General features: G+C 40.8%; 2 protein-coding genes across 3 annotated transcripts; one reads left to right on the top strand and one right to left on the bottom strand.

Moving 5' to 3' along the window:
• Nucleotides 1-1396: 1396 nt before the first annotated feature.
• lpxn (leupaxin) lies at nucleotides 1397-13459 on the bottom strand. 2 transcript variants are annotated; one of them, XM_054730097.2, is made up of 9 exons: nucleotides 13334-13459; nucleotides 9942-10021; nucleotides 9742-9809; nucleotides 7788-7884; nucleotides 5104-5370; nucleotides 4853-5026; nucleotides 4339-4420; nucleotides 4117-4265; nucleotides 1397-1801 (listed from the first exon to the last, which is right to left on the bottom strand). In XM_054730097.2, the coding sequence occupies exons 1-9, from the start codon at nucleotides 13359-13361 to the stop codon at nucleotides 1535-1537; spliced, it is 1212 nt and encodes a 403-aa protein (XP_054586072.1). In that variant the 5' UTR covers nucleotides 13362-13459; the 3' UTR covers nucleotides 1397-1534. The 2 variants fall into 2 exon arrangements, with proteins under 2 accessions (XP_054586072.1, XP_015826917.1); XM_015971431.3 differs by lacking the exon at nucleotides 13334-13459 and adding an exon at nucleotides 10727-10898.
• Nucleotides 13460-14304: 845 nt separating this feature from the next.
• On the top strand, nucleotides 14305-24191 carry scyl3 (SCY1-like, kinase-like 3). The gene is made up of 14 exons (XM_015971429.3): nucleotides 14305-14502; nucleotides 14579-14812; nucleotides 15584-15769; nucleotides 15911-16024; nucleotides 17386-17442; nucleotides 17514-17616; nucleotides 17696-17807; nucleotides 17909-17986; nucleotides 18065-18204; nucleotides 18294-18475; nucleotides 19586-19757; nucleotides 20108-20272; nucleotides 20355-21103; nucleotides 23653-24191. The coding sequence occupies exons 2-14, from the start codon at nucleotides 14645-14647 to the stop codon at nucleotides 23713-23715; spliced, it is 2289 nt and encodes a 762-aa protein (XP_015826915.3). The 5' UTR covers nucleotides 14305-14502; nucleotides 14579-14644; the 3' UTR covers nucleotides 23716-24191.
• Nucleotides 24192-24265: the final 74 nt, after the last annotated feature.

The following is a 24265-nucleotide window of genomic DNA, read 5'->3' as shown; positions in this document are numbered from 1 at the left end:
CAGAAAATATAGATTTATTTGTACACCAGGATGAATTGATTTGATAATCTGCAAGTTTTATAGTTTTATATAGTTTTGAATTCTGTGTAAATTGTGCAAAATTTTCACAAATCCAGCTGCAGACCTCCAACATTCCACGTGACTTGGAAATGAAAGGTGAGAACATGAAATTTAGTCATTTTTGACCTCCAGCTTATCATATGGTTTGTTTTTCACTAGATTGGAAATTTCAGATTACAGCTGCCATTAACCACCAGACTTAAGGGCATCAAGCCAGAACACGTCTATTTATACGACTTAGTGAAAAGAAGCAATCATTTTACCAAACATGGTGAAGCTGTGTCTAATTCCAGAAAATAGATGAATCTGAATACATTCAGGAGGAGGAGGAGGAGGAGGAGGAGGAGGAGAAGAAGAAGAAGAAGAAGAAGAAGAAGAAGAAGAAGAAGAAGAAGAAGAAGAAGAAGGAGAAGGAGAAGGAGAAGAAGTTTTATATAGCGCCACTCAAGATAAAAATCACAAAGCAATTCAAGGAGGAGCTTTGTGCCTAATCAGTGCGGCTTGGATGTTTGTTTAGGTGTAAGATTCAATCATACAAAATTGAAATAAAAAACAGTCCATTTGGACATAAATAAAACAATGCCACAGCAAAAGTGTCTCCTTTACATCCAGGCTGGGAAACTAAAGCAAAATTACAAATTCAACTTGTAATGAAACAAACTTAAATCTGCCAACAGCCACTGAAGCATTTAAACACTTTGTGGTTCAATCATCCCTCAACAGTTAAAGGGGAGTTTCTGAAGAGATGTTGGAATGTGAGGGAGCTCCTTCTGAAGCTACCTTTGTAAACTTCACCACATTCATCAATCTTCCATAAGCAGCCGTGAAGGAGCATGTGTGGAGAATGAGGAGGACATCTGACTCCGGTTCCTGCCAAGGGCCAAGTGGTCATTCAGAGAATGAGGAATCACAGGTTGGCATGACGATTCCACGCCAGTCACTGCCAAGACAAGCTATTGGTCCTCACAGACAAACGCCCTTACAAAATGCTTCAAACTGTGAAAAAGTATTTCCAGACTGTCAAGTCTCATTGGAAACTGAGAACAGCTTTATGGAAACTACGGGTTTAAACAGCACTTTTGAGTTTTATCTGTCTTGATTTGTAGGTTTGATGTGATTTCACTTCGTATGAAAACCTGGGAAATTCAAACCAAGTGTTAGCAACAGGCTTTTTAGAAACATCCAGAGTTTGCATGTGCAAACATTTATCCAAAATTTCCTGTACAGGAAATAATGTCCTTGTGTGCTTCAAAACCACGTCGGGATTAATTATCTTGTGATACTTTGGATCAGTTTGAGCTGCAGGTTTCTATAATAACCTTTCTGACACATCAGCTGGTTTTTAAACTGAGAACATTTAATGGTGGTTTAGTCTTTGAGATTTATTGTGACAAATCAACTGCCTTGTTCTTATAATTTAGTATACAGTAGGAGAAAACGGGATCTTCCAGTGCTATACTTGCTCTCACGTGCCTCACAGAAAGAGTTTGTTGAAGCAAACTGCGCAGTAGGGCTTCCCTTGTTGCTCCTTGAAGATACCCTGGCTGAGCTGCCGCAGACAGAAGGCACACACAAAGTGCTCAGGATGAAACTTGCGGTCGAGGGCAGAGACGCAGCGGCCAGTGATGGGCTTGCAGCAGTGGCCACACAAAGTGCCCTGCCTGGAGTGGAAGTGCAGCGAGCAGAGGACTCGACCGTTCAGCTCCATGAAACAGCCGTCGGAGAAGGGCTTCAGGCAGTCCTGGAGATACAGACAGACAACTGAGAGTGGGTCAAAGAAGAAGAAATGCGTGTTTCTGACAATGCATCTGCTATAAAAAATAAAGCTGATATATGGAAGGAAAAAAGGCCCTATTCGTTTTCTTGTTAAACAGAATGTATTTATTTCTTTTGACTGAGTAGATGTGAAAAGAAAATAATTTATATATAAAGATATATATACGGTATGTATATATATATATATATATATATATATATATATATACATATATTTTTTTTTCTGAAAGAAGCTGTTTTTTTGTTGAAATGTTAAAATGCATGTTGAGACGATACTTTGGACTGAGTTGTATCTTTTTCAAGGCAGAATTTTTCCTTTTATTGTCTAAAATTTTATATAAAATTTTGTAAAAATTGAAAATGTCTGTCTCCACCAAGAAAGTGTTGTTATTATTTTTATTATTATTATTATTATTATTATTATTCGTTTATTATTATTATTATTTTTTATTATTATTATTATCCACACCCAGATTTTAACTGAATTCCTGGGGCTCTTTCCATTGTTGCTCCAACTTTTTGGAACACCCTCCTTAAATGTGAACGTTTTATTGGCCTTTTAAAACCTCAACTGAAAACGGAACCCGTCTCTACAGCTTTCAACTCAAACTGAGCAGAAATGTGTGTTGTTCTGAGTTACTGTCCTGTTTTTATGCTTTTATATTTTATATTTTTAGATTCTTTTACTCTGCTTATTTTCTGAATGTGTTTTTCTGCTGTTCAGCCAATGGGACGTTGCTGACAAATGTACTATACTTATAAATTTTGGCTTCACTTGTTGTGTAAGCCATCAGTCAAGAGAAACAGAAATAAGAATTTGGCCAGAATTAGAAAATGGGACAGGGTTATGTTAAAAACTGTAAATGCATGTGGCTTCACCTATTATTCTTCCACTGGGTCTAACTGTCATACCATGTATGGTTGGAGAATTTTTCACACACATGTATTATAGTCCGAACTTCCAACCGCAACCAAAATCCATGATCTAACCCTCAGTGTACAATTACGGTTGTATTTGTAAGCTGGAAAACTTGCAATTTTATACAAAATCATTAATAACAAATATCTAACATCCATTGACTACTTTTGTTTTTGCAGCTGTGTTTCAGCAAACAGAATCAACAGACAGTGAAACTTTCTGCAAAGCAATGACACTGAATTGTCCCAAGCACAATTCTGGACATTTTCTCGGTGGAGTCTCTGTCATAATGTGACAGTAAAAGCACGTGTGCAGCTCCTAACATTACCTCTGACTGTGTTTAATTTACTACATGCCAATAAGATGCAGCAGAGAGGAAACAAGAGCAACTCCTGGGCCTTGGAGCTTCAGCAGAACAATCTAGTCAGCTGTTTCTGCTGCAGAACGGTCAGTTTGTGATTTCCTAAAAGCACTAAAAACTTCAGATGTGTTTGATTCTGTTGAGATGTTTTTCATACAACTAAACTGTTAAACAAGTGGCAGTTACAAATATTAATTAGCCAACTTGTAATGAGCACAACACTCTGTACATATTGTTAACAAGTGTGCCTCCAGAGGAGCCTTGGCTTTTTATTAGGAGTTTGGAGGCTGATGATGACTCATGCAGCATAAATTTCTCTGAACAGGCTGCAGGTAAAGGAGATACTAGAAGACTTGCATTTGCACAAATGTTGATGTTAAATTAATGTTACTTTTAATGTGCTAATGTTACAAATTGTTCTACATTTTGCCACCTTAGGTGAGGAAAACTTAATTATAAATGCTATAAAAATGATGTTTGCATTGTGCACTAATAGGAATTGGTCATTTTTAATGTACGTAATTGTTAAAGGCGTGGTTTCTCAACTACAATTGATCAGCTGCCGTACACAGAAGTATCTTTAACCCTCCCACTGTCCTCATGGGTGACCCCGCCAAGAAAGTTGACCATTGAGCAGGGTTGATGGTTTATTTCTTGAGGTCCACGTGGCAGAGGTAAGGTGGTGCTCACTTCTCACCCCGGCCACGTGGACCTCAAGGGATAAACCATCAACCCTGCTCAATGGTCAACTTTCTTGGTGGGGTCGCCCATGAAGACAGTGGGAGGGTTAAGGAAATACCGATACCCACTCAGATGAATATGGTTTTCTTAATTTATCGGCAACATTTCAACTGCAACATATCCATCAGCCATGTGGTTTTTATCAGGTCTGTGGTCAAAAAAAGATGCAAACAAAGCAAGTGTGTGGGTATCTCTCTCATTCATTCTCCAGCTTGAACATGAGCCAGAGCTGTGTGTGTGTGGTCTGTGAGAGGCTCACGGCGCAGACGAAGCACTCTGGATGCCAGGTGCCGTTGGCTGCAGTCAGGTAGTTCTCCCTCACTGAGTCGCCACAGCCGGAGCACTTTGGAGCAAAGAGGTGGTAGAAGTCCTTGTAGCAGTATGGTTTCCCATCCTTCTCCAGGAAGCCTAAGATACAGAAGATAAGTGTAATTGTCTGCTTTTTTTAACGAAACATTCATTTTCACGTTTTTTTTTTCACCTTCTTGCCCGAACAGGTCTCCGCAGTGTGTGCAGAAGAAGTGCTCCGGGTGCCAGGTCTGGTCAAGAGCTGTCAGGATGTTCTGGTGAACCAGCCAGAAATATAACATCTTAATTTTGCTTCCCTTAAGGATTAGTGAGTAAGTTTGTCTCATAACCACATATTCAGAAACGTGGACTGAGGACCACATGAAGGGACTCACAAAAGATGTGGGATTAGTTAGTGATTTATGTCTTTGGTCTGCAGCGTGATGTAAGCCCAGCCTGAGAAACCCCAACATGGTTTTGTCTTTTATTCATTAGCCTGACTTGTGGGAAATCCCAGGAAAAAATAACTACACTTTACTACATGTCATCATCCAATATTTAAACTAATATGTCGATAAAACTGGGCCTGAAAAAAATGTTTAAGTTGTGGTTTGAGGGTTCCACAAAGGTCCTTTTGTTTATTTGCTAAATACACTCACTTTAAATTTGATTCATGTGGAGGAGACATTTATTTTCTCCATTTTCACCTGCATGATAGGCCTTTTGCAGTAGGCGCAGCGTGGGGAGAATAGCTCATGGTAGTCCTTGTCGCAGAATGGCCGTCCTTCTCTCTCAAAGAAGCCTATCGTGCCCAGTTCCTTCTTACACACCTCACACACAAAGTGTTCAGGGTGCCACACCTCCCCCAGAGCTGTGATCATCTAAAAGAAGAAAATAAAGGTGAACATTTTTAGAGTGGGTTTACATGAATGTGTTTCGTCATGGGTCTGTGGTGTACCTTTCCCACGATGCCCTTGTTGCATGCAGCGCAGTGACCTTTGACTGTTGTGCGCACGCCGATCTTCTCCAAGTCAGAGCTCAGACCTCCTAGGAGGTCATCTATAGAATCTGTTATTTTTTTCTGTGTCGAGGCTGCTGCACCTGAGCCTGATGGAGGACTGCAATTTTCATCCTTTTTCTCCGGTTTTCCATCTTCTGGTATTTCATTTAGAACCTTCCTTTGAGTCAGCGGTGGAGATGGTGGCGTTGTTAAAAGCTCTTGTTCCTTTGAAAGATTATACAAAAGATGTCTGGGTTTGTGTTCTATTTCAATGCTTGTCTTGATTATCTAAAGTGTCAAATCCTGACTGAAACGCCAGCGTTGCTTCTGTTTCAGTAGAACGGCCACATAACTTTTTTTGGTACAATGCTGCCCTCTAACGTTTCATTACGTAAGTACACATTTTAAGATCTTGCTGATCTCACGACTTAAAACATTAGATGTGAATGTAGGAAAATGATAATTTAATGGTTTCATAAATGTGATTTATATACAATTGTAACGTCCAGCAATGATCAGTTTTTAGGTACAGTTCATCATTCAGCATCTGGTCAAAAAGGAGACACGAGACTGCATGTGTCCCCTTTTAAATCAGCCTGCCTCCAGTCCACTAGCTGGAGCTCAGAGCCTGCAGCTCTGAACACAGATGACAAGTGTCAACAATAATGTTCTCTCCTTAAGGTCCAATCTTTCAGGATTATTTATGCCTCCATACAAGGAACACTCGCAGCCCGGATTTCCTAAATCAGATATGAACTTCTACAACTTATGGGCCATTCCCATCTGTACCGGGTCGGCCCGGGCCGGGTAGCGTAGGTTGTTTACATATCTGGGTGGCCTGGTATTTTTCCGGGCCAAGGCTCATTCTCAGCCCTCTTCTCGAGGGGGTCTGCTTCAGGCCGACCAGGGCCAACACACCCACTGCTGACAGCAAATTCACACCTTCCATTAGAGCAAGCCTCTGATTGGTGGGTAGAATCAGCCCACATGGGCTTAAGACAAGGATGTGTGGAATCAACCGGGCCAGGCTGGGGCCGACTGGGGCTACCCGGCCCGGGCCGACCCGGTACAGATGGGAATGGCCCATTACAAGCCACATAATCATTAAATAAAAGTTTGTTTATTGCTACTTATAATAATTATAATATAATGAAATGTTTCATTAATCTGTGCTTAATGATTGAAGTTTTAAATGAATGTTATGTTATGATTACAGTGATTGAAATATGTTTCAGCATGTTAATATGACAAGGTCATCACCATTTGCACTCACACAAGAACAAAATAAGGTTAAAGAGCAAGTCACCCCCAAATAAACTTTTTTTTGCTGATAAACTAAATAAACGAGTGTCTAATCGTGCTGCAGACACGTGTCGTCAATAATTTGGCACTTCAGTGCATCTTAGTTAAAATTAAAATATTCTGCCTAAAACTGGCAGTGTTGTGTTGTCAGGTAAAAACTCTGCACTGTATTTTAATTTAAATCTGCCACCACTATTGGCTAAGAGGTATGCTATGATGTAAACTGGTACATTATGATGTCACAATGCTGTCGTGAGCCTGTGTGTGTGTATTTGTTAGCAGCTCCGCCCCCTCGGTCTGCCAGGCAACAGCATTTGTTGCATTTTTCAAACATGAAGTGGGAGTGGAGTTAGAATCTTGTAGGGGGTGACTTGCTCTTTAAGTTAAACTCGTGACACATAAATAGTCCTTTGCCCTGATCAGAACCTCCGTATCAAAGAAGGGGTGTTTCTGAGATTCTTGGTAACATTCCTCAAACCTATCAACCTCTGGTTGGCTACACATATTATAACATGAGAACCTTAAAACTGGATCACTCTGGATAATCACTTAGTTCTAGAGAAAGTTTCAGACCGGCCATCTGAAGCAACACCTCTTTAACCATCCAAGCTTTTGACACGTCGTCAAAATCGTTTTTGCACCTGCCAAGCTGATAGGCAACAGCTCCTGCAGAACGAGTTGATATTGTTCTGACTCCTTAAAGAGTCCCAGACGCGCGGTTCCATCCATCTGTTGTGACCTGGAGACCGGTTTAGTGGGGCCACAGTTTCTTCTATGGACCTCGATGCCCGGAAGTCCGAGGACTTCGACATTCCGGATCTATCACAAGGGTTTTCGAGTGGGTATGTAGACACACAGATAGCGTCTGATGTGTTTTGATAATAACCAACTCCATAGCTTAACGCAAAGCAAATTCTTTTACATCCAGAACTCATATTTCCTAGATACAGAAGTTCTGACTAACACCATTCACACATAGGTTCCTAAATCACATCTAGTTCCATCCATTCACAGTAAATGCTTAGTTGTCATGTTTTAATTGTTTGTAAAACAAATTCTTACTTTTATAAACCTGACTCTTTTCTGAATCAAAACGAAGTGTGTGCAATCCCCTGATAAAGCAAGAATCCTAGATCTTCTGACTAAACACCGTAAAGACCAAGCAAGGTTGATATTCTATGTTTAGATAGAGTATCACAACTTATTGGTCATAAGTAGAGGTAATATGTATCTTGAGCTCTTAAAGCACTCAATTTGACAAACCCTACACAATATACTGTATCATTTGGTGATACTTTACAATGTATTTTAATGGAAACACCTGCAAACAACATACTGACCTTTTCTGCAAGACCCACCAGACCTTTCAAGATACTGTCCAGTTCCTGAGTAGGTGAGTCAAGCTCAAGGGCAGCTGGCACCGGAGCTGGCAGGTCACTGCACTCAAGGCGGAGACAAATCATGACACACACATATATACCCATATCCTTATTAATCAATTTCCCTCTGGGATTAATAAAGTATTTTTGAATTGAATTGAATTGATATATGCACGTGTGCACGCACGCACACACATACACACACATGCACACACACGCACGCACACACACACATGCTTCAAAATGGAACACTATAGTAAATTTATAATTACAGATTTGAACAAATTGACTAAGTGCCTGGATTTAGGAGACATCTGTTAGAACAGGATTCAAATCTGATCAAATTATTATTTAACCTTAATACATTTGGTTTCTGAACATGTTCTAGAATCACTGCAATCATATCAGTGTAATAGATAATAAAGTAATTGTTAAATACAAAGCAGTATCATGAATGTAAAATCTAAAAATATCTAGACGAAACAGCATATAGGTACATTTTTATGAATTTTACCATTAATCTATGCTTTTAATCTGCACAACATAGAGCTAATTTTTATCGCTGAACAAAAAAAAATCTGACACTGAAAATTTTGCTACGTGGTTTGATAAATGCTGCTGTCAAATTTGTCATCTATATGTAATTATCATTTTGGCTTTCATATAGAATTTAATTTTTATTTTATCTTTTTATTTTAAAGGAGCAGTATGTAAGATTATAGTGAGAATTTTACAGTGAGAAAATCCCAAAAGAGTCTAACGTTTCAGTTATTTTGGAAGAAGGGTGATACTGAAACATATTTCATATCGCTGACTGTGGGGATTGTCAGTTTTCTCCTTTTAAAACAAAGGAAGGAGGGACGTAACTACTGTTTAGCATCAGTGAGTGTGGGTGGGCCGTGTCTCCTGAGAGCTAATGCTGCAGCGCCAATTATTGTAATTTGACGACTGGCAGAAAGCTCCAGATTTGTTTAAAGTGGTTGCAGTAACCAAATTTAGCCACAGGATGTCATTTTTACTTCATTTCTACACAATGCACCTTTAATATATGTCAATCTTCTCATGCCATCTTTTTCAAATGTACTGGTTATGTTTAGATGTTATTTGCCTATTTTTCTCTTATTTTCCATCTGTTTTATTTTGATCACTTTGGTTTTCTTATTTTCTGATGACTAACTATCTCAAACTTTACTCAACTTAAACCTTCAGTATTATTTTAAGTAATAGTAAATCTGATATAAACGTCCATCCGTCCATCCATTTTCTGAACCCGCTTGTCCACGTAGGGTCACGGGGAGGTCCAGTGTCTATCTCCAGCGGTCAACGAGCAATCAGGCGGGGTACACTCTGGACAGAGTTGCCGTCCATCCCAGGGCAACACAGAGACACACAGGACAAACAATCATGCACACACACACTCACACCTAAGGACAATTTAGACAGACCAATAAGCCTAACAGTCATGTTTTTGGACTGTGGGAGGAAGTTGGAGTACCTGGAGAGAACCCACTCACGCACAGGGAGAACATGCAAACTCTGTGCAGAAAGAGGACATTCTTGCTGCAAGGCAACAGCTCTAAGAAACCACTGTGCCACTGTGCAGCCTTGATATAAATGTATTGTTTCAAATAAAATAAAATAAAGTATTGTAAATTTTTTTTGCACTGCATTCCAATGTTTACACTACAAGACAAGGGTAGAACAAGACTGTGTGAAACCATTTACAATTCTGCTGTAAATAAGTGATAAAATAAATATTTCTGAAGTTTGTAGAATTTTTCACATGAAGTTTCAACAAAAGAAAAATTACTGCTTTAAAACCATATTTAAAGAAAAAAAATTGTATTCCAATTTTTTTGAAGTCCACTGTTTACACAGTGATGATGTAGCAGGAACCCCAAGCTTTTTTCCTTACCTGTAAGCATTTGTGACAAATGGGCTGTTTTCATTTCTACAGAGTCCAGCACAAAAAGCACCTGAAACCTGCACAGAAACCAAAATTTATGGTGTTTTGATGTGATGAAAGAGCTGGTTCCGACTACAATCACAGATTATAGATTTTAACTTCTTTAAAGAAGGGAATCCAGCAGAGATTATTTTGTGTGTGATTACTACATCAGATGTATCTTTGTTTCTGTTTCCTTGGGTGCTTGCTGCAGCTGATGTATTCAGTGCCAGCTCCTCCAGCAGCAAGTCTGTGGGAGTACAGACCATAAAGCATCAAACCTATTATCAGCAGGCATCAATGAGGTGCATTGTTCTGTCATGCTAACAGTCATTCTTTCACGTTAATTTGTTAATCAAACATGACATCACATGAACAATCTTCTGTGCAGCTTAACATGCTGGTTAACTGGTTGTTTTTTTTCATACACATCCTCAGGAAGTGGTGACATAAGAGGCTGCAGAAGTGAAACTTGTGTCACAAGAATCTGAGGACAAATATTTAAGCAAAATCTTTCTCTTTAAAAGTTAGGTCTACAGAAACAGGGAGATATGAAGATGAAACTCATTCTCACATGAATGATATTCTGGTGTTAGAATCAAAACAACAGCGTCTTACAATTATATAGAATAAAAATGTTCAGTTTAAGAAGGATTAGAAAGTATTTAAAAACCTGCAGCTTTACTTCCTAGGAGAAAGCCATACGTTTGAATCAAATATTTTATCTAATTTGATTCATTGTTTATTTCTTGGATTTTTCTTGAAGAAAAGTATCTGCTTGTTGAAAACTAAACAGCACAACAAAATGAGGCTGTGAAAGCAACGAGGAGAAATTGAAAACGTGCTTAAATACTAACCCAAATACATCAAATACTCAAAGCCTTGTATCTTTCATATTTTAAATCAATTAGGATTACAAATTTTGATGAGTTTAAAGCATAAAAAGACATCTTACCGAGCTCGTCCATGTCGGTTCCTGTTCGTGGTACACAACTTGAAAATGTGTCAGTGTGTTGTTGCTGCATTTTAGTTACTGAGGCAACCAGGTTGTTTTTTGTGAAGTTGAAACCGGTACTTCCTTTAGAGTTTTTTTTTCCTTGCATGCTAGCAAGAACACCTATTCATATTAGTATTATTGTCTCCAGATGCAGAGGAAGTATGCAACAGTTTTCACATCTTTTTGCATAGATGAGATTGTGTGTGTGTGTGTGCGTGCGCGCGCGTGCGTGCGTGCGTGTGTGTGTGTGTGTGTGTGTGTAATAAATGTGCTTGCTTTTTATCTGTATTTGAATTGTATGTGGATTTCTAAAGTCTGAACGTTATGCTGTCTAATGATGCAAACAAGGTAACATTAATTCTGCAAATGATTTTTCTGCATTTTCCTCTGAAGTGAAATTTTAAAAGTAGACATCAATAATTAATTAATTTGACCTTAATTATTGTTCAAACATGCCATGGTGTGGAATGTATCCATCCAAAGCACAACAAAGAATCCAGTCAAGCACAAAAAAATCCCAAGATTTTTGTGTATTTTATTTTAAAAACAAGAATAAATGTGGATGAATGTTGAAGTCTTCTGCTTTCAATCTGTTCTGAACAGTGCCAAATAATTCTAGACAGTTTAATCCAGGCTGAAGTAATTTTACTGACACAGATTGCATTAAAATTGCTAAAGAAAGTTAAATCCTACTGAAATAGTTCCCCTCAGATCTCTTAAAATGGAGCAATCCCATTATGTATTCATTTAAAAGTTTAACTTAAACAATTCATATTAAAATTTTGATTATTTATTGCTAAATTACATAAAATCACAACACACTGTCAGACAGTGTGTTGCATCTAAACTGGCTCACACTCATTAGAGAGTGGTAAGGTCTGTTAAAGGGCTCTGGAGAAGAGTCTATGGCCCAATGTCAGTACTCGCACTGCGCCCTGCGGTCTTCAGCAAAGTGCACTTGGAGAAAGGGCGTAGTAGGGTTCGAGTGCGTAGCACACAAGTGAGCAAATATTTGTCGAATTGAGACAGGGAGCATTGCATCATTGATTGCAACGCATGCCGGGATTCTGGCCACTGTGAAACTTTTTTCCAAAACCCTTTCAAACAGACAGTAAAGCAATTATTTGAAATAAATTCTACTTCATTGCTGCTTTGTCTAAAACATTCAGAGCATCAATAATCATCCTAGAATTAACTAATTTCATTAGAAAACACATATTTTCAGAAAAGGAACTTGAACCTTTTCTCCTGCAGCAATGACTTGTGGGTAATTCCCTTGCCTGAGGTCCGCATCGCTGAGGACTCAGGTGAATTGCAGATTAAGGGTGCAATGGGGGCGTGGTCAACTTTCGCACTTGAGAATCGGGACACCCTACGTACTCGCACCCCTGGCCGGGAATGCGCAAATGAAGGGCGCGAGGGTGCAAGTGTGAGATTGGGCCTATGTGTGATTTGTGGACTTGGAGAAAACATTCAGCCACGACCCTTGGTGAGTCCTGTGGGGTACTCTGAGAATATGGGCCCCAGGCACCTGGATACGGGCTGTTAGGTCCCTGTACGAGCGATGCCAGAGCTTGGTCCGCATTTCCAGGCAATCTGAATCTTTTCCATGAGAGTTGGACTCTGCCAAGGCTGCCCTTCTTCAGAGTTCCTGTTCATAATGTCTATGGACAGCAGTAGCTCAGGAGGTCAAGCAGGTTGTCCAGCAATTGGAAGGTTGCAGGTTTGATCCTGGCTCTGACCAAAGAATGCTGCTGTTGTGTCCTTGGACAAGACACTTAACCCGCTTTGTCTGCTGGTGGTGGTCGGAGGGATCAGTGGCGCCAGTGTTCGGCAGGCCTCACCTCTCTGCTAGTGCGTCCCAGAGCAGCTGTGGCTACATCGTAGCTCATCCCCACCAGCATGTGAATGTGTGAATGACTGATTGTGTTGTGAAGCACCTTGGAGGGTTGTTTATGTTTATGTTTATTTATTTAGCAGACGCTTTTGTCCAAAGCGACTTACAATTTATAACCTATAGGGCATGTTGTGATCTGTGGGGGAAACCGGAGTACCTGGAGAAAACCCACGCATGCATGGGGAGAACACGCAACTCCACGCAGAAAGGCTGCAGCCGAGTTTCGAACCTGCAACCTTTGTGCTACGAGGCAACAGTGCTAACAACTGCGCCACCATGCAGCACAGGTTGTAGAACCCTAAGAAGGCCCAATACAAATACATGCAAATACAGGCCATGGACAGGATTTCGAGGTGCAGCCAAGATGTTGAGGGGATCCAATTTGGTGGCCTAAGGATCAGGACTCTGCATTTTGCAGATTAAGTGGCCCTCTTGGCTTCATCAGACTATGATCTCCAACTTTTGCTGAATTGGTATGCAACCAAGTGAAGTGGCTGGGATGAATATCAGCAACTCCATTTAACTCCATTTAAGCCTTTCCGCCATTTAAAACTGGGTGTTAATATTACCAGTAGACGGTACCACACTGCAGATACATTCAGTAACATAGAACTGTGTTAAATCAATTCTAATTTCAGGTAGGTAAGCGTCTAAAATGTGTCACCTACTTTGTCTCTCCTCATTGCAGAAATACATTCCTCAGACAAGTACGTTGACTTAAAAAGGCACAACGTGGTTCCATTGGTGTCTCCATCCTCGTCTCCCTCCGTTTCTTCCTGACGAGACTCAAACATCCCGCGAGATGTCGCCGTTTTACCGTTATTATCCATGTCATTATTACAAGTTATAGAACACGTTATTTCGAAAAACAATTCTCGTTAAAACGCGATATAAATCACGTTTAAACGAGAAAGATTCTCGTTATTACGAGATCCTTTCTTGTTAAAATTAGAAACTTTCTCGTTAAAACGTGATTTATATCGCGTTTTAACGAGAACATTTCTCGTTATTACGCGATCCTGGTCCTGAGTTTTTTTCCCCGCACTGACGGTAATACGCTTCCGTAGGTAAGTCATAAGATAACACGTTTTTTTTATGAGTGGCGGGAAAGACATTTTCTCTTAAAATTTGGATCTGAACTCATACAGTATTAAAAAAAATCCTAAACATTATTTTTGTATTTTAGTACTCAGACAACGTGAGGCTCTAATTCAAAAGAGGCTCTATTTATATAATAACAGTGAATCGTTTTCACAGACACGCATTACTTGTGTGTCCTGACATCTAGACGGAAGAAAGATGTTCGCAAACACTTAGTTTTGTAGTTTCTATTTTCATTTTTAACACCATATGTTAGGTCGCCTCTTCTCACACCACTTTAGTTACAACCATTGCCGAAATTAGTAGGGGTGTTTGTCAGAATGTAAAATACTTGACAGCGATTTGTTTATACATGTATTGCCTAATATATTTTAACAAGTTTTAAACTCAGACTGAAATATTTAAAACAGTAATCCAAAATAGCATTTATGGTAATATTTTATACTAAAAGTGGTAGCGTCCCCTCCTGCTCTGTGGGTTCGTCCTTTACCGGAAGGCGTCTTGTGTTTACTGCAGCTCAGCCCTTAGCATCTGTGGACTTTACAAACAACAAACACAAATTATAGTCTGTTTGTCGACACTTCAATATTTTGTAAATTGTTTATTCAAATTCGTGTTATATCACGGATAGCATGATGGTTTGGAGGCGGAAAGGCTGTCGACGGGCTGGCTAACACTGCGACGAAGTTAGCCAGCGCGGCGACACCACCAGGCAGCTAGCTCTTCTTAGCCGTTGGTAGGTTCATTGCAGTAATTCAGGTTTGTCAGCTCTACTCTGTAACAGGTGTTTATTTATGTATGCTTAACGACAGGCTGCCGCTCTGGTTTATGCCCCTGTGGACCCCGCATTGAGCCGCTGGCCAGGAAGAAGCTCGGCCATGGGCGCGGAGAGTAGCGCGGTGCGGGGCTGCACGCGTCTGGGGGAGCCGCTGCTGACTCTCTCCTCCGGGCTCACCATGTACTCGGCGGTCCTCCAGGATGGAAAACCCGCCTCGGTGTTTGTTCACAAGCGGGGCAACGAAGACCAGGTTAATAAAGCTGCTAAGGTGCGTCTGAACACTGTACAGGAGCGACAGCTAAAATAATATTGTGTGTACTATAAAACGTTCATTTAGTAGAAAGAAAGTATTTATATTCAAAAGAAATACACCGTTAATAAAAGTTAGCATTTGTTGTCTTTTGTAAAAACGAGCAGTAAGAACTACTGTGTAAATACTGATATCACAAAGGCAGCTCACCCTTGTAATCTGACTATAGAAAAACAGGATGTGGTTTTGCGGACACGTTTTCGTCATTTGGACTTGAGCATTGGTTGCAGAAGTGTTACTGTATCTGAAAAGTAAAATCAATATATCATTAAATGGGTATGGACACGAAAAAGAACAACGTTATATAAAGATAATAGTTTTGTACAGTTTTAACTAAATCCAATAAAATATTTAGTTTTCACACAAGTACTGAAAGAAAATCAAATTATAAAACTACCTGCATGGTGATTATGATGTAGGACCCACCTCAGGGATGCACTCTTTAAGTATTAAAGACATTTGCATAGGCTCATTACCTGCAGCAAAATCTTTATTTTTATGTCCAACACATACACATAGTGAGGTTTGCACTGTTTATTTTTGACTTAAATTGTTTGAAACTCACAGAAGTGAGCAGAAACCGGTCTAGTTTCTAGCATCACCTTTAAATCAAAGCTCCAAGTAGAAGTTCATATAATTATTTTCCAGATTTTCAGTTTTGTGTGTATTTCAGACAAGTGGGATCTCACATTTTAATTGATTTATGAACTGGTTTATGACTTTCTGCAGCATCTGAAGACACTGCGGCACCCGTGTCTTCTGCGTTTCCTATCCTGCTCGGTGCAGGATGGCGGCATCCATCTGGTAACAGAACATGTGCAGCCCCTGGAGCTGCTTCTAGACCGTCTATCTGCAGAGGAAATATGTGCAGGCATCTTTGACATCCTGCAGGCACTCGTCTTTTTACACGAAAGGGTGAGCAAGAAGAGCAATATTTTCTGTCTTCCACATTGTAACTTGAAGCATGTGGTCATAACAAGATTAACAGAGTGTAGAGGTACCAACATGTTATTGGCTATTTTCAATTTTTAAACATGCCTGTTTGTCATCCATCAGGGGAAACTGAGCCACAACAACGTCTGTATTTCATCTGTGTTTGTCAGTGAAGACGGTCATTGGAAACTGGGAGGGATGGAGACGGTATGCAAGTTCTCTGAAGCAACTCCTGAGGTATGAGGTAGAATTAATTTATAACCAAGAAAAAGTTAATACTTGTAGTTAGGGGTGTAACGGTGCGCTAAAATCTTATTTGGCTTGGTTCGATTAAATTTTGGTATACAGTATTATTATTATATTTATTTAATCTAAAGTGGCTCTTATAGTGAGCAGAACTAGGTGTCATCACAGGCTGTTGATCTAGCGTGATGTCTTTAACTCGTTCACTGCCAATGACGACTAAAGTCATTTTTTTACTGTGTGGGCATCGGAACGAGCCCCCGTACCGTGAGAACAAACATCTCAGCTCTAAAGCTGATCTTCATCCGCGTACGTAACACGTCACTTGATCAGAAAGCAGAAAATCCATGTGTTAGGAGATCGTTTTGGGCCGCTGCTGTAAAAAAAAGTGAGGCGCGAACCGGAAAAGCTTCTGCCGATCACAATTCAACAACGGCTTATGAAAGAACGGTTAAAGCTCGAAATGCGCAGATTTTTCCTGATGTAAGAGGTGAGTCTCCGCTTTGTTCTGGTTGTTTTGGCGTCAACATCATCCTAGCGTGACTCTTAAAAAAAAACGTAAGAACTGTGAAAAATGCTGGCAGTGAAGGGCTTTACCGTTCAGGAAATGGCTGGCAGTGAATGAGTTCATTATTTCACAGGTTATTTGTGCAGCTATGAGCGTCACGCTCATACAGACAAGTGTTGTGTTTGACTGTTGATGCTCCGTGTTTTTATTTCTGCCGCGAGCCTTAAAAACTCACCTCACACCACCCAGAGTTTCTTCTTTAAAACTCGTATCAAATAACGAGCTTCCTACACGCCGTCTTTTTCGTCATGGGATGAAAGCTTTACATCAATTGTCCCAGAAAAAAGTTCAGCAGATGCGTTTGTTTACATTTTTGCCGCTGCATGCCTGCACAGTGTGAGAGAAGGGAGGGAGGGAGGGGCGAAGCGATTCTCTGTTCAGCGTCTCTACAGGCTCCACAGTAGCGGCGACAGCCAGCTGGTATGATTTGCTCTGAAAGGCGATCACAATTTGCAGATCACAATTTTTTTAACGGAGATCGGGCGTGTGCAGCCATCATGCATCACTCAATACAGCATCCGTGCGGAAACTCGCCTAGCAACTTTTATCCGCTGCACTCAAATCACGCAAATAAAAATTCATTAAATAACAAAAAAAATCAACTGAAACTGTACGCAAGTGGCCCGAACCAAACAGGCCAAACAGAAAAGGTTCAACGCCCCCCCCATGATCCGTTACACCTCTAAAAGTAGTCTATTTTTTATATTTTTAATTATTAAAGGTAGTGGATATTTTAGGGGTCACTTCATATGTGTTTTCAGTTTTTATTTTCTTGTAACCCCCTCAGTTTCTCATCAGCATCCAGAATGCCAGAGAGGCCACCTTTGTTCCTCCAGAAGAGCAAGTAGGTAGCTCTAATGTTACACAAACGCATATCTGAATGTCCAGCAAAATAAAAAATAATTGTTTTTACAGACTGAGGACTTTAAAACCCTTCCGGACCAACATGCTCATTCTCGGGACTGTTATTCGTTTGGAATGATGGTGGAGGCTCTTATCCCTCTCCTAAATGATCATGGTGAGTTGAGATGATCTCTGAAAATGCATCACTTTCAAATTCATTTGTGTTTTTAAACATTGTCCATCACTGTTTCCAGTGTCACAGGAGCTGTTTGACAGTCTGACTAAAACTCTGCAGGCCAACCTGCTGACCTCTGACCCCTTGGCTCGTCCTCCTCTCAGCTCTTTGCTGAGTCATGACTTTTTTAGGTTTGTGTGTGTATTTTTTTTTTTAATTATTATTATTATTCTCATCAATCCTAACTGACCGCAGTGGGATTTTAAACATGCGGGTATTTTTCTGTGAATAGGAATGACTTTCTGGAAGTGATGAATTTTCTGAAGAGTCTAACCTTGAAAACGGAGGAGGAAAAAAATGAGTTTTTTAAGTGAGAACATTTTTTTCCCTTTAATTTTAAGTTCTTGATCACATTTAGAGTCTCACACTGTGCTGGTTTTGTCTTTAGGTTTCTTCTCGACCGTGTCCAGACCCTTCCAGAGGAACTGATAGCTACTCGTCTTGTTCCCAAACTTCTAAACACGCTTGTTTTTGCAGAACCCACAGCAGTCAAGAGCTTCCTTCCTCATCTTCTAAGGCCAAAGAAGGGTAATTTAGCATCTTATTACAACTTCTTCACATAATTTAAAACTTTTAAGTGAGACACCAGGTGTTCATCATGTCACTTTTATGGACAGATCCCAGCCGTGGTGAAGATTGCCTGCTGTCTGTGTCCCTTTACCGTAAACACGTGATTCCTCAGCTTCTAAAACTGTACAAAGTCAACGAGGAACATGTTCGGATTGTGCTGTTGGCTCACATCCACATCTATGCTGAGTTCTTCTCTGATGATGAACTCAAAAACCAGATCCTACCTCAGGTGAGTTGTTGACATCAAAGGCAACAAGGGTTAGTTCAAGTGACTACATGGAGTCACCAAAGTGCTGTAATTATGTGATGTGACTTCTGATATCATTCACTTCTAACTGCTGTTAAGCAAGTAATTACAGGGTATCCGCGGGTCCTTAAAAAGTCTTAAATTTACTTTTCCAAATTTAAGGCCTTGAAAATCCTTAAAAATGACAAATAATCCTTAAATGCAGTTTCCAAAGGTCTTAAATGACCAAAGACCCAATAAACTAGATTATTTTATTTCTATTACATTTTCGTGAATTTCTAGTTAGTCTTCAGCATTTTTTGTGTACGATGTTGGTGTAAGCGGAACCGTACACATTCAGCTGGTTGTGAAAGGGGACTATTTTTAGATGAGCACATTAGCTGGGTAAGCTAGTGGGAGCTTGCACCATGGAAAAGTTCAAGTTTAATGGTAAATGGATGGTTAATCCCACGTTCGCGACATGGTTAGCACCCGTTCCAGGCAATAGCTGGAAATTATAGCTTAAATTTAATAGAAAAAATAGCTTAAATTTGGATCTGGATCGAAAGGAGTCAGTTGAGGTGATTTAGGCATCTGGTCAGGATGCGTCCTGGACGCCCCCCTGGGGAGGTGTTTCGGGCATGTCCTACCGGCAGGAGGCCCCCGGGTCGACCCAGGACACGTTGGAGACGTTACATCTCCAATCTGGTCCGGGAACGCCTTGGGGTCCTGCCGGAGGAACTGGTGGAGGTGGCCGGGGAGAGGACGGTCTGGTGCTCCCTAGTTGGTATGCTGCCCCCGTGACCCGGACCCGGATAAGCGGAGGAAGACGACAACGAGCTTAAATTTGGTCAAAGTGGCCTTAAAGAAGGTCTTAAAAAGTCTTCAGTTTGGCTCCCTTAAACCTGCAGATACCCTGTAATTAAGGAACCTGGTCTTTGAAAATCAAAAATATCTAAATGCAAAAAGAATTCTTATCATACACAAAAAGTTCAGATAGAAATTGAAGCTAAACATTCCACTGTGGAATGAAAACCTGGGTTTCTACAAACGGTCATTTTGAAATCAGTTTTAAATTATATAACCTCCTCTTTCATTTATTCCCGGTTGCAGATTTTGTTAGGAATGAAAGACACCAGTGACTCTCTGGTTGCCATGACGCTGCAGAGTTTGGCGGTGTTGGTGCCTTTACTGGGTGCTCAAGTGGTCGTAGGTGGAGAGAGAAGCAAGGTCTTTAAACGCACCACGCCCAGTTTTACCAAGTCGACGGAAGTCACCCCTGAAAGTAAGCAAGACCGATCTCTGAATTAATATAAAATCTTTGGTTATGATGGACATGTGTATGAAGACAGTACAATCAATTTGAAGCCTAATAACACTAAAATACAGACTCCCCACAAAGAAAGCTACTTGCATAATCAGTGGTAGTAGTTTATTTTTTTACCATCCTGGTGATAATTTGAACACTCAGGGGAACAATTTCTTCCATTTAAATGGTTTTGAGTAGAAAAGTATTTTTTTGTATATTTTTTGGTGTACAGGAACATTAAACCAAGTATGATTGTTAAATTGCTGCTGCAGTAATTCAGTCATTTGATGGTTTGATGAGTTTAATACTACTCCTATATCCCTCAGCGTCTCCTGTCCATATAGTTGAGAGCTCCTGTGTTCAGATGGCTCAGACTTCCAAAGCATTAAATTTTATACCCAGACCATCAGGAAGTCAGAGTTTGGTCCTCAGTCACATGGGTAGCTTAGCTGCTACTGCAGAAAAGCTGATGGCTATCGCACCAACATCTGGTAAGACCCTCCCCTAAAACACAATCTGACATATTTTCATTTATTTTGGGTGAAATTGAGTCTTCTCTTCTGTGTGTTCCAGGTGTCAGTCGACAAATGACTCTGCCTTTGAATGGCTTCCATTCGGACCGTGAGATGGAACCGCTGTCCTTCAGCCCGGCTCAGACCGGCCGACTGGAGAGCGCTATAGAAGACTGGCCTGACTGGAGTGACCATGAGGACAGTGAAAGGAGAGGACACTCGGTTCAGATCCACATTCAGGCCTCAAAAACTGTCAGTTCAGTGAGGAGCAGGCATGAAAACACAGAAGAGCCGTGGGACGACTTTGAGGGCACTGAACCCACCTCGGACCTTTCCCCTACAGCACCCCCTACAGACACAGTTGTTCTTATGGCTCCTAGGGGGAGCACCTCTAAATCTACTAAACATGCTCCTGTAGTTATGAAACTGAATTCCTCTAAACCCCTCCAACTGACCTCAACACTGCACCAACCAACGCATGGTAGCAGTGCTTCCTCATGGGGCAGTGTGTGGGCTCAAAAGAAGACAGACTCTCAGAAATCAGACAACCCCACAAACCCAGAAACCAAATCCACAGTACCACAAAAGACCGGTAGAACGGGAGGTCTAGGGGACGAGTTTACCATCAAAGTGAAGAAAAAGGTAGCGCAAGACCCTGAACTGGATTTGTTTGCAGACATGGTGCCGGACATTAAGTTGTCATCAAGTCTGCTGCCCCTGGAGGAGAGAAACACTCAGACTCTAGATACTGACCCATCTATCAACACTTTAATACTTACTTCCAAGTTTGCAGCAGCCAGCCTGCCAGAGGTGAGTCAGTTCTTCTCTTAACTCATTCACTGCCAGCCGTTTCCTGATCACTAGCCACGTTTACATGCGCATATTTAATCGGATTGAATGCCCATTCAGATTGAAAATTCTGCATGTAAACATGTCAGTCAGAATATTCTGATCCGATTCGGCCCGATCGGATTGAAATTTCAATCCGATTGAGAGAGGTGGTTTATTCCGTTCTTCATTCCGATTGACGTGCATGTACACAGCCATTCGGATTGTTGGGGTAAAATAATGCCCACTGCGCATGTGTGCAACAGCCAGCGGGCCTCTCCGCTGTCATTTGGACTGCCTGACTTCAAAAATGACGGCGTAATTAACGAGCGGCAGCTTTTAAATCCGACGACAAGACGTCCCGTTTCAGTAATATTTAATTCAGAACTTGCATTTTGTGGAAGTAAAATAAAAATCTGATTATTGCACAAATCATTCGACAAAGATGTTCAAATCTGTACTGGAAATACGCAGGTTTATCGTGGGGGTTGCAGCGCACGGATCCCCGTTTCTGTCAGCTTTGAACACAGCAGCTTCTGCAGCAGGTGATGGAGACACGCTTGTAAAGAACACAGGATAATATGGGTTTTACAGACCTGATTGGAGGCTGATGTTGGGTAGAAAAATGTCCTCGGTTAAATACTCTGGACGACAGTAAAGTCCATGTTAAAAGCACGTAAACGCAGATGACCTGAGATGCGGTTCGTTAATGATGAACACAGGCTTCTAAACTTTCTGAACATCTTCTGTTATTTTGTTTGAACAGATTTTTCTCAACAGTTTCAGCTGATCGTCACATGTTATTAATAATAAGCCACAACAGAGCTCAGTAATAAAACATGAGGCTAACCCCCCCACCCCCCACCCCCGCTCTGTGGCGCAGCGCAACAGCACAGCTGTCAATTCAGACCCGCGGACCAGCTGATCAAGAGGCAGACATAACCCTCCCTTATTTTAATCAACAATAAAATGCAGCAAAGCATATATCTGCAGTTATTCACTGAAGAAAACGTAACTTCTATGAGCTAAATAAAAATATTAAATTGAATAAATGGATCAGGAAAGCAGGAAGAATGGTTATTTCTGTTTTTACATTTTTCTTTTCGTTTCATGGCGTTTGTTTACAATTTTTCTTTCGTGAAAGGCAACTCTGCGCATGCTCAACCTATTTAATCGGATTAAATGCTTGGTGCATATGTACGCACGGCATGATCGGATCATTTCAGTTCGTGTCCATGTGAACAGAGATTCGGAAATTCCGATCAACCAAGATTTCAATCGGATTGAGGAAATTTGCCACATGAAAACGCAGCTACTAACTGCCTTCGCTGCCAGCGTTTCTCACCGTTTTTACTGTTTTTTTAAGAGTCACAGAACGTTGCGCGCTAGCATGATGTCGATGCCAGAACAACCAAAACAAAGAGGAGACTCACCTCTTACATCAGGAAGAAGCCACGTGTGTCGAGCGTTATCCGTTCTTTCATAATCCGTTGTCGAATTGTGATCGGCAGACGCTTTTCTGGTTCGCGCCTCACTTTTTTTACAGGAACGGCCCAAAACGATCTCCAAACACATGGATGTGTTGCTTCCTGATCATGTGATCTGTGACGTATGCAGATGAAGATTGGCTTCAGGGCTGAGATGTTTGTTTTCTCAGCGTGGGGGCTCGTTCCAATGCTCAAACAGTAAAAAAATTGCAAATGACGACTTTAGTCGTCATTGGCAGTGAACGGTTGGATCTAAAATGACGACTAGTCGTCATTGGCAGTGAATGAGTTGTTATTTTTCAGATTTGTTGTTGGAATTTTCGCTGCATTTTATGGTTAAAAAAAGAAAAGACCTCAATGGAATGGATGTTTGCTCACAGTAACTTTTAGTCATGTTTGACTTTGACCTCGTTTACACCTTGAAGTTAGTATAAATGTTAAATGCTAAAATAATGATAAAAAGTCGTTAGCAAGTGCGTGCACACGAACACACAGAAACAGCCGACTTGTCGCTCAGGAGAAAGACACAGAAACTGACTGCAGGGAGGAGGATTTCCTGTTTACCTCTGTCATTAGAAAATAGGGGAGGACATTTTTCTTACGAGTGGCTCCAATCGCCAACGTGTCAGGTGAGTGGTTGAGCCAGGTGGAGGTGCGGCGAGACTCAGCAGGAGTCTAATGCAGCCACGTAGTACTGCACTGACAATGTCACCCTGCAAGAGCTACAGCAATCACCTGCGGCTGATTCGAAATCAATGTGGAGCAGTTTTAACCTGAAAATGGAGATTTAATTACGGTTTTGGGCTGAAATATGAAATTTAAAGTAAGATGCAGTAAGCTGCCAAAAGTATGGTTACACGTGAACAGCACCATTAGACACTCATCCATACAGGTTATCAGCAAAACAAGTGAATTTAGGTGTTCCTCGCTCTTTAACATTCAACTAGATCATTTATGCTTTTAGGGGTTCAAGATGGCAGATTAGTATCAGTTTCAGGCCTCCACAGCTTCCAAACATCTTTAATGATTGTTTTCTTTTCCAAGAGTGAAACGGACGGCTGGGGAGACGGCGATGACCTCAACTGGGAGGACGAGAGTGCCTGGTGATGGTCAACAAACCCCATCAGGAGCAAAACCTTCAACCACCGGAGGCATTAATCCTTGAACCAGAGCTCCACTGAACAGCGAGGTGGAAGTAGAGTCTCATGTCGCAGAACAAGGAAGGGCTGAACCTATGTTCTATTGTGTTCTGTTGATACCGACATTTAATCATCGCTGTTTGAGAACGGGACAGAAAACCACCTGTCCAATGGTGCTGGACCTGGACAAAAGAAGCCATTTATATTCATTTGCTATTAATCAAGGTGACAAAGAAAAATGGGGGTGATTTATTTTTATTTTATTTTTTTCATGTGCCAAATCAGTTACTGGCATGAAGTTTCAGGTAGAGGTTTCAGCAGGATTTGTTTCAGAGTAGTTTGATTTACTAAAAGCTTGCACTTTAAAAGAATGTGAAATGGGAAAAACATAATTTATTTGAGCTTTTGGTGGCTGGTGAAATAAACATTTTACTGAATAAAGAGCCTAATGCCGTACACAATTTTTACTGAAATGGACACAAAAACTTGTTGGTATTCAAAAACTTTTTTAATGAACA

This window comes from Nothobranchius furzeri, chromosome 8 (genome assembly GCF_043380555.1).
Source record: "Nothobranchius furzeri strain GRZ-AD chromosome 8, NfurGRZ-RIMD1, whole genome shotgun sequence".
NCBI classification, from domain to species: Eukaryota; Metazoa; Chordata; class Actinopteri; order Cyprinodontiformes; family Nothobranchiidae; genus Nothobranchius; species Nothobranchius furzeri.
This window is presented reverse-complemented; position numbering and strand designations above follow the sequence as displayed.

Coding starts and splice junctions, on each gene's coding strand:
- lpxn (XM_015971431.3), bottom strand. CDS start 10,874: ATGCAAGGAAAAAAAAACTCTAAAGGAAGTACCGGTTTCAACTTCACA. Junction 7,885..9,741: donor TTTGTCACAAATGCTTACAG/GTAAGGAAAAAA, acceptor CCTTGAGTGCAG/TGACCTGCCAGCTCCGGTGC. Junction 4,266..4,338: donor AGACCTGTTCGGGCAAGAAG/GTGAAAAAAAAA, acceptor TCTGTATCTTAG/GCTTCCTGGAGAAGGATGGG.
- scyl3 (XM_015971429.3), top strand. CDS start 14,645: ATGGGCGCGGAGAGTAGCGCGGTGCGGGGCTGCACGCGTCTGGGGGAG. Junction 17,808..17,908: donor CTGAGTCATGACTTTTTTAG/GTTTGTGTGTGT, acceptor TTCTGTGAATAG/GAATGACTTTCTGGAAGTGA. Junction 17,987..18,064: donor GAAAAAAATGAGTTTTTTAA/GTGAGAACATTT, acceptor TTTTGTCTTTAG/GTTTCTTCTCGACCGTGTCC.